The sequence below is a fragment of the Puma concolor genome, chromosome B1 (assembly GCF_028749965.1).
Source record: "Puma concolor isolate L17-30 chromosome B1, mPumCon1.1.hap2, whole genome shotgun sequence".
NCBI classification, from domain to species: Eukaryota; Metazoa; Chordata; class Mammalia; order Carnivora; family Felidae; genus Puma; species Puma concolor.
The window spans coordinates 112,063,326-112,075,470 of NC_141670.1; the positions used below are offsets into that span (position 1 = coordinate 112,063,326).

General features: G+C 35.5%; 1 protein-coding gene and 1 pseudogene across 5 annotated transcripts in view; one reads left to right on the top strand and one right to left on the bottom strand.

The window, feature by feature from the left end:
- ZGRF1 (zinc finger GRF-type containing 1) overlaps positions 1-12,145 on the top strand; it is a 94,405-nt gene that overhangs the window by 24,380 nt on the left and 57,880 nt on the right. For all 5 annotated transcript variants that reach the window (XM_086704373.1, XM_086704371.1, XM_086704374.1 and 2 more), the window contains 3 exons: positions 4,441-4,514; positions 8,508-8,558; positions 11,363-11,446. In XM_086704373.1, coding sequence (XP_086560499.1) covers positions 4,441-4,514; positions 8,508-8,558; positions 11,363-11,446 — 209 coding nt within the window. The remainder of the gene's footprint in view (positions 1-4,440; positions 4,515-8,507; positions 8,559-11,362; positions 11,447-12,145) is intronic.
- On the bottom strand, positions 7,112-8,000 carry LOC112858193 (large ribosomal subunit protein uL18 pseudogene; annotated as a pseudogene).

Below are 12,145 nucleotides of genomic sequence, written 5' to 3' on the forward strand. Positions count from 1 at the left end.
CAGTAGGTTTGCTGCGTAAATGCGTGACTTTATTAGATATTTCAACATTCCCTCCATTTCGTAGCCCTGTCAGTAATGTTTGAGAGTGCTTGTTTCTCTAGTCTTGCCAATATAGTGTGTTACCAAGCTTTTGAATTTTGCTAATCTAATAGATGAGAAATGGCATTCAGTATACTTAAATTTGCATTTCTCTTACTACAAGTGAAATTGAGCATCTTTTCATATGTTTAAGTATCATTTATATATCTTTTTTTCATGAATTTTCTTACCCTTTTGTCCAGATTTTAATGGGTGTTGTTCTTTTTATTCTCATTGATTTGTAAGGGTTCTTTATATATTAGAGATACTAGCCTCTTATCTATGATATATGTTGCAGATATTTTCTTTCAGTATAGTATTGGTCTTCTGACTTTGCTTATGGTATGTTGCCAACAGCAACATTTTTTTTTAAAGAAAAACTATTATAGAACATATTAGTAAATATAGCAAATATTATATACATATGAATGTGAATGAACAATGTACTTTATGATACTCAAAGAGAAGTTAAAATTGAATTCTTATTTGAATATCTCAAGGATTCCTGAGAAAAATAGGAATAAATTATTATATGTACTGATATGTTTCTTTAAGTTTGTTTGTTTGTTTATTTATTTATTTGAGTGAGAGAAAGGGGTAGAGAAAGCACAAGTATGGGAGGAACAGAAAGAGAAGGAGAATCCCAAGCAGGGGCTCGAACTCACAAACTGTGAGATCATGACTTGAGCCAAAACCAAGAGTTGGCCAGCTTAACCAACTCAGCTACCCAGGCACCCCTGATATGTTTCTTTAAAATGTAGTTGTTTGCAATAGCCAAATTGTGGAAAAAGCCTAAATGTCCATCAACTGATGAGTGGATAAAGAAATTGTGGTTTATATACACGATGGAATACTACTTGGCAATGAGAAAGAATGAAATATGGCCTTTTGTAGAAACGTGGATGTAACTGGAGAGTGTTATGCTAAGTGAAATAAGTTGTACAGAGAAAGACAGATACCATATGTTTTTACTCATGTGGATCCTGAGAAACTTAACAGAAGACCATGGGGGAGGGGAATGGGAAAAAAAGTTGGAGAGGGAGGGAGACAAACCATAAGAGACTCTTAAAAACTGAGAATAGGGGCGCCTGGGTGGCTCAGTCGGTTAAGCGGCCAACTTTGGCTCAGGTCATGATCTCGCGGTCCATGAGTTCGAGCCCCGCGTCGGGCTCTGTGCTGACAGCTCAGAGCCTGGAGCCTGTTTTAGATTCTGTGTCTCCCTCTCTCTGACCCTCCCCTGTTCATGCTCTGTCTCTACCTGTCTCAAAAATAAATTTAAAAAAACGTTAAAAAAATTTAAAAACTATAAAAAAAACTGAGAATAAACAGGGTTGATGGGGGTGGAAGGGAGGAGAAAGTGGGTGATGGGCATTGAGGAGGGCACCTGTTGGGATGAACACTGGGTGTTGTATGGAAACCAATTTGACAATAAATTTCATATTAAAAAATAAAGTAAAAATAAAATTTAATTTAATTTAAAAAATGTAGTTGTTTGATGGCAGTTGATAGTTTGTTTTCTAAAAATTAAAAAGAAAGAAGAAATTTTAATGAAAAATAAGTAGGGGTAGATATGATTATGTAATATATAAGGATGTAAATCCCTAGTATGAAGACTTGAGAATTATAGAATTTAGTTTTAAGAAATCTTTTTTCTCATCAAGTTAAAAAGAGGATTGCAGTTGATTCTTCTTATTTGTGGTAGTTATATTCTATAAAATCAACATAAACACTGAATTAGTGAAAAATGAGTCATTGCTTTTAGGGGTAGATTCCTTCAAGCCTCTGGTCAAAGCATTTTCATCAACTGATCAAAATCTTGTTTTTATCTGTGTTTCCATTTGAAGACAATATATATTGTTGATCCATTAACATTGAATTTGTAGTGAACAGCACTATGACTAATGTCTGAAAGAAACCTCTGTCTAGGGGCGCCTGGATGGCTCAGTTGGTTAAGCGTCCAACTCTTGGTTTTCGGCTCAGGTCATAATCTCAGTTTGTGAGTTGGAGCCACACATCAGGCTCTGTGCTGACAGTGCAGAACCTGCTTGGGATTCTCTCTCTCTCTCTCTCTCTCTCTCCCCCTTTCTTTCTGCCCCTCCCCTGCTTGCACTCTCTCTCTGTCTCTCTCAAAATAAATAAATAAAAAAGAAAAAAGAAACTCATCTAACATATGTTCTGTCTGTAAGGGACATCACAGCCTTCTTGCACTTAGCAACACTAGACAGCACTATGCTTAGGGAACATTTTATTTTATTTTTTTTTTTTTTTTTTAAATTTTTTTTTTCAACGTTTATTTATTTTTGGGACAGAGAGAGACAGAGCATGAACGGGGGAGGGGCAGAGAGAGAGGGAGACACAGAATCGGAAACAGGCTCCAGGCTCTGAGCCATCAGCCCAGAGCCCGACGCGGGGCTCGAACTCACGGACCGCGAGATCGTGACCTGGCTGAAGTCGGACGCTTAACCGACTGCGCCACCCAGGCGCCCCTGCTTAGGGAACATTTTAAATAGCACAGTCCTTTACAAAAAGCCCCCAAATACAAAAACATGGGCTAAGTAGATGACAAAAAGGATACTTGTTTATAGTATGAGAGCTCAAGAAGGCAGAGTGTTGCCTTGTTCTACCTCAGCTGGGAATGTATATGTCGGGCAACTTATTTTTTGTAGTTCTGTATGTCTACAAACGACCTCAAAAACAGGGTATTGATTTGGGGTTTCTGAATAAATTTTAGTGCGTAGGTAAGATCTGTGAGTAAGGAAGATTAACTGTATTTGTTTTCTGATATAAATGTATTTCTTCAAAAAGGAATGTTGGTTTTCTTAAGACAATCTGAGAAAATTAATACAGAATTAGAGATGAGTCAGTTTTACCACCAATTTAGGATGTGTGAATGTGTTTAAAAAATTTTTTTTCTTCAGTAGGTTAAAGTTTTTATGAGATAATTAAGAATAACTTTGAAATGTTAATTTAGAATTTTATTCTTGAGTGAAGGCAATCAAGGAAAACACACCAATTTTCATGCAGTGCATGAAAATCTTTTTAAAAATAGCATCAAGTTCCAAGACCCACTTATTTTTATTTCATTTAATGTATTCTGAATTTTAACAGGAAAATAATGAAACCATAAATAACAATTGACTAAAAAGTTATAGTGTTTGTGACTTTAGAAGGAATTGAAATGATTGAATATGCACTTTTCTTTAAGAAAAAAAAAATCCTATTTTGAAGCAAGGTAGGATGGCCTGGCCACCATGTCTTTTGTATTCAGTAGACTTGTCAACTTCTCTGTCTCAAGAGTCTTTTTACTTGTGCCTTTGTTCTCAACACCTTTACCCCTGGCATAGCTGGTGGCCTTTTCTTATATTCAGATCTCAACTTAAGTATCACTTCCCACAAGAGAGCTTTCCAATCATCATATCTACATTAGTCTCTGTCATATCAACCTTTATGATGCCCTTTTGTATCATAATCTGAATTTATGCGGTTTGTTTATTCTGTGGCTCTCCCTTTTCAAGGGACTGCTGTTTTCCCAGTGTCTGGCATAATACACTTTGGAAATAATTGAAGTTTTTTTTTTCTCAAACCATAGTCAAATGGGTTTAAAATAGACCCAGAAATAGCATGAAGTTCTTCTTTTCTTTTCTGTGTTTGCACATAGCAGCTGTATAGGGTGGTCTTGGCTTTCTTCTAACAGTTAATGTTTCATTTTTAGAATTTTTAGTATAGATTATTAGCTGTTTACTCAGTTTTTCAATTAGTTTGACGAAAGGAAGCATTTCTAGTACTGACTTAGAACATAACCAAAAAAAATCTTATTTAAAAATTTTTATCATGAAAATGTTTGAACATACAGAGAATAGACAATGAATCCTCAGATATCCAAAATCCATATTCAACAATTATCAAGACTACCTTATCTTCAAATTTAAGTTGTATTCCTTGTTTCATTCAGTTTTAGGTGGTTTTTTAAAGATTTTATTGTTATTATTTTAAATGTCTATTTTGAGAGAGCGTACACAGTCTCGTGCAAGTGGGAGTTGGGGGGAGGCAGAGAGAAGGAGAGAGAGAATCTTAAGCAGGCTCTGTGCTGTCAGCATGGAGGCTTGATCTCTCATGAGATCATGACCTGGGCTGAAATCAAGCATCAGATACTTAACCGACTGAGCCACCCAGGTACCCCCAAAGATTTTATTATTTTTAAGTAGTATCTATACCCAGTGTGGGGTTGAACCTACAACCCCGACATCAAGAGTTGTCATCATCAACTGGGCCAGCCAGGTGCCCCTAGAAATAAGTTTTTAAAAAGTTTAAAACACTACTATATGTATGATGAATAAAATAATTTCATTTTATCTATTATAGCTAGGAAACCATTGACTGAAGTAGTTTCACAAACTTTACCAAAGTTTCCTCATCTGAACCAGGATTCTCAACAGGTACGTCTTTTTTTTTTTTTTTTCCTATCAGCATATTCTTATATTTTGATATAGAATGTTGTCATTAGTAATGAAATTACAGTAATATAAAGGGTTCCAAGCTATCTTGCTTCATGACTCTCCCACACTTTGTATCAGAATATTTTTCATTATATCCCTTGGCTAAAAGGAAAAAAGAAAAACCAAACTGGCAGTTCCATTTATTAAGTTGTTAGTAGTATTAAACAACATAGTAAGTATTATGTCCTAGTAATTTAGTGAGCTTTTTATTTTTTCCATTTTCATTGATATAAAAGATATAACATTGTGATCAGTTTAAGGTGTACAACATAATGATTTGATATATGTATAGTGAAATGATTACTGTAAACATTTTATTTATTTTTAATTTTTAGTTTATTGTTTAATTTACATACAAGTTAGTTAGCATATGGTGCAACAATGATTTCAGGAATAGATTACTTAATGCCCCTTGCCCTTTTAAACCATCCCCCCCCCAACCCCTCCAGCAACTCTCTGTTCTCTATATTTAAGTCTTTTAGTTTTGCCTCCCTCCCTGTTTTTATATTATTTTTGTTTCCCTTCCCTTATGTTCATCTGTTTTCTATCTTAAATTCCTCATATGAGTGAAGTCATATGATATTTGCCTTTCTCTGACTACTTTCGCTTAGCATAATATCCTCCAGTTCCATCCATGTAGTTGCACATGGCAAGATTTCATTCTTTTTGATTGCTAAGTAATACCCCATTGTATGTATGTGTATATATATATATATATACATACATACATACCACATCTTTATCCATTTATCCGTCAGTGGACATTGGGCTCTTTCCATACTTTGGCTATTGTCAATAGTACTGTTGTAAACTTTGGGGTGCATGTGCCCCTTCAAAACAGCTCACCTGTATCCCTTGGATAAATACCTAGTAGTGCAATTGCTGGGTTGTAGGGTAGTTCTATTCTTAATTTTTTTTTTAATTTTTTTTTCAACGTTTATTTATTTTTGGGACAGAGAGAGACAGAGCATGAACGGGGGAGGGGCAGAGAGAGAGGGAGACACAGAATCGGAAACAGGCTCCAGGCTCTGAGCCATCAGCCCAGAGCCTGACGCGGGGCTCGAACTCCCGGACCGCGAGATCGTGACCTGGCTGAAGTCGGATGCTTAACCGACTGCACCACCCAGGCGCCCCAGTATTCTTAATTTTTTGAGGAACCTCCATATTGTTTTCCAGAGTGGCTGCACCAGCTTGCATTGCCACCAGCAGTGCAAAAGAGATCCTCTTTCTCTGCATCCTCGCCAACATCTGTTGTTGCCTGAGGTGTTCATGTTAGCCATTCTGACAGGTGTAAGGTGGTATCTCATTGTGGTTTTGATTTGTATTTCCCCAATGATGAGTGATGTTGAGCATTTTTTCATGTGTCGGTTGGCCATCTAGATATCTTCTTTGGAGAAATATGTATTCATGTCTTTTGCCCATTTCTTCACTGGATTATTTGTTTTTTGGGTGTTGAGTTTGATAAGTTCTTTACAGATTTTGGATACTAACCCTTTATCTGATATATCATTTGCAAATATCTTCTCCCATTCTGTCGGTTGCCTTTTAGTTTTGCTGATTGCTTCCTTCGCTGTGCAGAGCTTTTTATTTTGATGAGGTCCCAAGAGTTCATTTTTGCTTTTGTTTCCCTTGCCTCTAAAGATGTGTTAAGTAAGAAGTTGCTGTAAGCATTTTATTTTTAAACACAATCACTGATAGAATGTATGCATTTGTTGGGCACTGCTCAGCTTCTCAAACCTTAGAATAATTAGTTCACGTTGTTTTTCTCATGGTAATTGATTTTTTTTTATCATAGCAATTTCTGAAAACTCAGCTTTACAAGGTGCCATTGAGAGAAATGACATAAGATCTGTTGAAATAGAACTACCTTGAGTTAGTAGTTCATTCAATAGAGGTCAAATGACACTGTATTTCCCTTAAATTTAAAATATCTTATGGAGCCCATGTTGAGTTTCCTGTGGCACCCCAAAGTACCTTGAACAGTTTGGGAACCATTGTAGTAATATAAAAATAATAGTACTAATTAGATACATTGAAATTCTAGAATAAAATTAATTTATTAGAATAAATCTAAATTCTTGTTTCTCAGTGGGGATACTATTAGCATATTTGGAGGGATAATTCATATGACACTTTTTCGAGAAGATATATTTAAAAGAAAAGAAAGTGAAATGTTTCATTTGCCCCACTTTGTATCTTACTCTGTTTTCCATGTTACTGTTTTTTTTTTAATAATCTTGATGTTTTCTCTTTTTTAATTATAGAATAAAGTGAAGAAAAATAAAACAACCTACTGAGGGATAATTATTATTAGTGTTTCCAGGATTTTTTGACCTATTTTTAAAAATATGGTTAGCTTGATGTGTGCCAGTAGTTTTTATCTTATCCCCTTAATGTATTTCTCACATCATTAAAACACTTATTAAATATATCTTTTATTAATTTATTTTATTTTTTTACCTGCTTGGTGAATAGGTTTATTATTATCTTTAATCTGAAAAATCTTCAAAGAAAATAATGGTTTGGTTTATTAGCTCTCAGCAGCCGATCCTGCGCTTTAAGGAAGCTGCCTTCTCAGCTACTCGATCTTTCTTCTGGGCAAGAGACATTTTGGAATGGTTCCACCTTTTCTTTTTAACTTCTTTCTTAGGCTTCTCTCAAAGATTGGATTCTCTTGTACAGCAGCATGAGCTTTCTTATACATCTCCATCATGCCTGGAGTTACATTGTTCTTTATCAAGAGAATTGTTTCTTGTAAGCATCTCAGTCTCCTTCCATTAGTGACACATATAATCTGCAGCATTCTGACCCAGGATGTGCTTCTGATGTATTTCTGCATTGAATTCCTTGCTTTCCCAATCATAACCAAGGAATCTTTTGGTACTATGAGGGGTAGAGAAACCTCCATCCACAAGTCCCTTGAGGGCCTCCCAAACTTCATTTTCAGTAGGGGTTCTGGCAAGCCCTGCATCCAAATAGCAGACGAAGGCACCAGATTGACCATCAGTGCTTTCCACGTTGTATTCATCTTGTCACCTCCACTTGGCCTTCATAGACTTTTGTCCATGCCAAACCTACTGAGAAGCCTGTGGACCAGCAGCATGCCAGTACACTATGCTGCAGCATGATTTGTCAGGCCAACCTTCACACCGTACTTTGGGAGTTCATGCCCATGAGCTGTACAAACTAGTGTATCTCCTTTAGGGGCATTAGCAATCTGACAAATGAGATCTCTGTTTGTTACACAAATTACCATCCTGTATTAAGGTGTGTTGTACTTATTTTTATCCTGAATCGCCGAGCATTTCAAAGCATTGTAATCAGTTTTGTTTTCTTGTCTTCTAAATTTCACTTGGTATCTCTTGAAATCAGTCTTATTCTTGACAACTTTAATAAACCCCATCCTGCGGAACAGAGTTTGGCATTGGGGGCTTGCTACTGGGTACTGACCAGCAGTTAAATATATCTTTTAGAGGTTACTTACTATTCCGTCCTATGGATATCCTGTGCTTTGGACAAGCAGTGCCCTATTTTGAACATTTAGGTTATTTCCAGCATTTTGCTAGGATAAATAAAATATTAGTAAATGTTTTTGCACATGAATCATTGCTTACATTTAAGTTATTTCCTTAGATGTGAGTCCCAGAAGTGGAACTGATAGCTTGAAAGGCTAAGAACAATTTTCTTGATATATATTGTCAAATTTAAAAGTCTTACTGTTTTACAATATGAATATTTATTTCACTCTACATTCACCAGTACTAAGATATTTTCAATTCTTGCTAAGTAAAATAGTGTTTCATTAACATTTTTTACTTCCTTGATTATTAGTGATGGTGTTCTTTTATTTCTTATGTCTAATTGAAATTTATGTATTTTTTGTAACTTACTACTACCTTTTAGTTGTTCTTATATTAATATTCTGTTCCTAAGATTATAAAAGAAAATGAAGTCAAACCAAGTGGACCACTTCAGTCTTTGCAGGTATGTTCATTTTGAAACTATAAAGTAGCCAGAAATTATAGTTGTATATATAGGTATGGCATATAATTTTATGTTTGTATTTTACATTGTCAGTTTTCAGTCTCATGTATCTTATTTTTTATTTTTTAATTAATTAATTTATTTTTGAGAGAGAGAGACAGTATGTGTGTAAGTAGGAGAGGGGCACAGAGAGAGGAAGAGAGAGAGAATCTTAAGGTCATGATCGTGAGATCATGACCTGAGCCAAAATCAAAAGTCAGATGCTTAATGCCTGAGCCACCCAGGCACCACTAGTTTTCAATCTCATTTATAATTAGTTGCTCCTTTATACTTACTTAGATGATCCTGCTATCTTTTGTACCAATGCCTGTGTGGTCAATGCAATTTGGTTATATAACAAATCTTTTATTATAAAACTAAGTCTGTAAACTTTGTAAGCATTACTTAATCCAAGAATTGTCATTGACAATTAAAGCTGCACCTGCAACTCCTTTGCCTAAAAGAGAACAAAACATAACAAATAAAATTCATATTGTGGTGGCTCAATCATGTTTCACACTTTATGTATATAATAAGAGCAAATGTATAAAATCAAAATTAGCAACTGCATAATTTAGCTTATAAATGGTCACTTTTTTTTTTTTAAATATTTATTTATTTTTGAGACAGGGAGAGACAGCATGAACGGGGGAGGGTCAGAGAGAGAGGGAGACACAGAATCTGAAACAGGCTCCAGGCTCTGAGCTGTCAGTACAGAGCCTGACGCGGGGCTCAAACTCACAGACCGCGAGATCATGACCTGAGCCGAAGTCGGACGCTTAACCGACTGAGCCACCCAGGCACCCCTCTTTTTTTTTTTTTTTTTTTTCCAACGTTTATTTATTTTTGGGACAGAGAGAGACAGAGCATGAACGGGGGAGGGGCAGAGAGAGAGGGAGACACAGAATCGGAAACAGGCTCCGGGCTCCGAGCCATCAGCCCAGAGCCCGACGCGGGGCTCGAACTCACGGACCGCGAGATCGTGACCTGGCTGAAGTCGGACGCTTAACCGACTGCGCCACCCAGGCGCCCCTCTTTTTTTTTTTTTTTTTAAATTCATTTATTTCGAAAGAGAAAGAGAGTGGGTGCACCATGCACAGGAACAGGGGAGGGACAGCGAGAGAGAATCCAAAGCAGGAACCATGCTACTGGTGTGAACTCACGAAGCATGAGGTCATGACCTGAGCTAAAAGAAACTAAGAGTGGGACGCTTAACTGACTGAGCCACCCAGGGCCATATATGATCATATTCTTAATGCTTTCTTTCACTTGAAAAATTAGGATTTAATGCTTTCAAGAACAGTTATCACAAAGTATAAACTGCAAATAAACAATATCACTGTTTTTTCCTCCAGAATGAGTTTCCTCTTAAAACAAGTATTACATGTTTTGGGACGCCTGGGTGGCTCAGTTAGTTAAGCATGTAACTCTTGGTATTGGCTCAGGTCCTGATCTCACAGTTCATGAGACTGAGCCCTGCATAGGGCTCTGCACTGACAATGCAAAGATGTTTGGGATTCTCTCTCTCCCTCTCTCTGCCCCTTCTTGCTCACGCTTTCTCTAAATAAATAAATAAGTAAATAGTTACATGTTTTTTAAAAAGTGCATTGTAATTTTAACAGTAATGAAAAAGGTCTTACGGTCTTTTGCAAAAAAAAATTATTTAAATCTGTAGCATTAATATAGGAATATATTTGCATTTATGTAATGCGTTTTGTACTACAACCCTCTGAAGCAATCTCTTCATGTACACTAGTGATAGAAAGAACTTTCAAAATTTTAAATTAGGGTCCTCTTTGAGGATACACTTAATGACACTGCCACTTTATTTCTATAATTAGCTACACATAGCAAAGCAGAAGAGAAGGTGCTATGCTAATTGATTTTTTAAATTCACTGTATTAGAAAATTCTAATTCTAAAATGTGAGTTGATAAAAAAAATAAAATAAGAGTTGAAAGTTTTCAAGAACTACTTCGTTGGGAGATGTGTAAATGTATTTTGTTATTAATGGAAAGCTCCCATTATTTGAAGAAATACACTAATTTATCTCTTCTGTCTATTGGGGAAATTTTTTTCTCTATATTTTTTAAACATAAAAATTGCTTCTCAGTTGAATTCATTTTTCTATCTAAATCATAGGAGAAATCATGGTTATTTTACATTGTCATTTGATGAACTAAAAATGACTAGTTTCTATTGTCTATATCTTGTGTTTTATGGTTGCTAGAAAATTATTCTTTTTTTTTTTTTTTTTTTTTTTTTTTTTTTTAAGTAGGCTTAACACTCAGCTTGGGGCTTGAACTTACAACCCACAATCCTGAGATCAAGAGTTGCGTGCTTGACTGAGCAAGCCAGGTGCCCTGATTCATTTTTTAGATAAACTGTTAACACTGTTTACAATTTTTCCTCCTTTGATTTCATATTAATTTTTGAATTAAATAATCTGCATTCGCATTAAATATTAGGTTTGATGGATAATTATTAGGTACTCAACAATTTTTTCTAGTGTTAAAACATTCAATTAAAATTTTAGGATTAGAATTTTTTTATTGCTGAATTTTAAAATTAATTAGCATAGTGCCTTATCTGCTAGAGAACTCCTTTGCCAGGGGTACCTTTTATACATATGTATATACAGAAGATTGAAATGGCAAGTGTATTTTCAAATGGGAAACTTTAAGTTTTGGGAGTATTTTCCCATCTAAGCCATGAACCACCTACAAAACTATTGTAGCTAACACACTTACTGATATTTTATTCTAGTTCTTTCCCTTGGGAGATGAAGAAGAGGCTACTTTTCTAGATGTTATTCCTAAACAGTTAGAGAGAAAAACCTGTGATCCTAAGGTAAAACTTGTGAAGAACTTTGATTTTCTAATCTACTATCTTTTCCTGCTGTTTTTTATACAACTATCAGAGTTTTCATAGGTAGAAGGTTAGTGAGCATAATGAATTAACCTGGTTTTAAGAGCAAGAGTAACTGACTGCTAGCCTTTGTTTGGTCTTGAGCCCTTTCTCTTTACTCATGAACTAAGAATAATGCATCTCATATATATGTATATATGAAGGATATATATACACGTATATGTGTGTGTATATATGTGTGTGTGTGTGTGTGTGTGTGTGTGTGTGTGTGTGTGTGTGTGTGTGTGTGTGTGTGAAGGATGCCCTAGGGGTTGGACAGGATAATAAATTAAGTATAATTAATGAATGTTCTGTGGAGAACAAAATAGAGCTCTTTATAGCTATGAACATATAGTCTACTCTACCACTTCTACTTCTGTAGAAGTATATATAAACCAAGGTCTAAGTAGTTCCACCTACTGCATATCAAAAATTGATAGAGAAAGTAGCATATAAATAGTTGAGTTTTGTAAGTACCGATTCTGTTTCTTAAACCCAATAGATCTCTACAGAAGAGATCCACTTAGAAACATAGACAACAAGGCATCTGTGTTCTTGTGGAGAATGTGTATTCCCCATCAAACAAAACGGAAATATACAGTCTTTAACAATTGAGACTGTTTTTTATTGAAATGTGTGTGC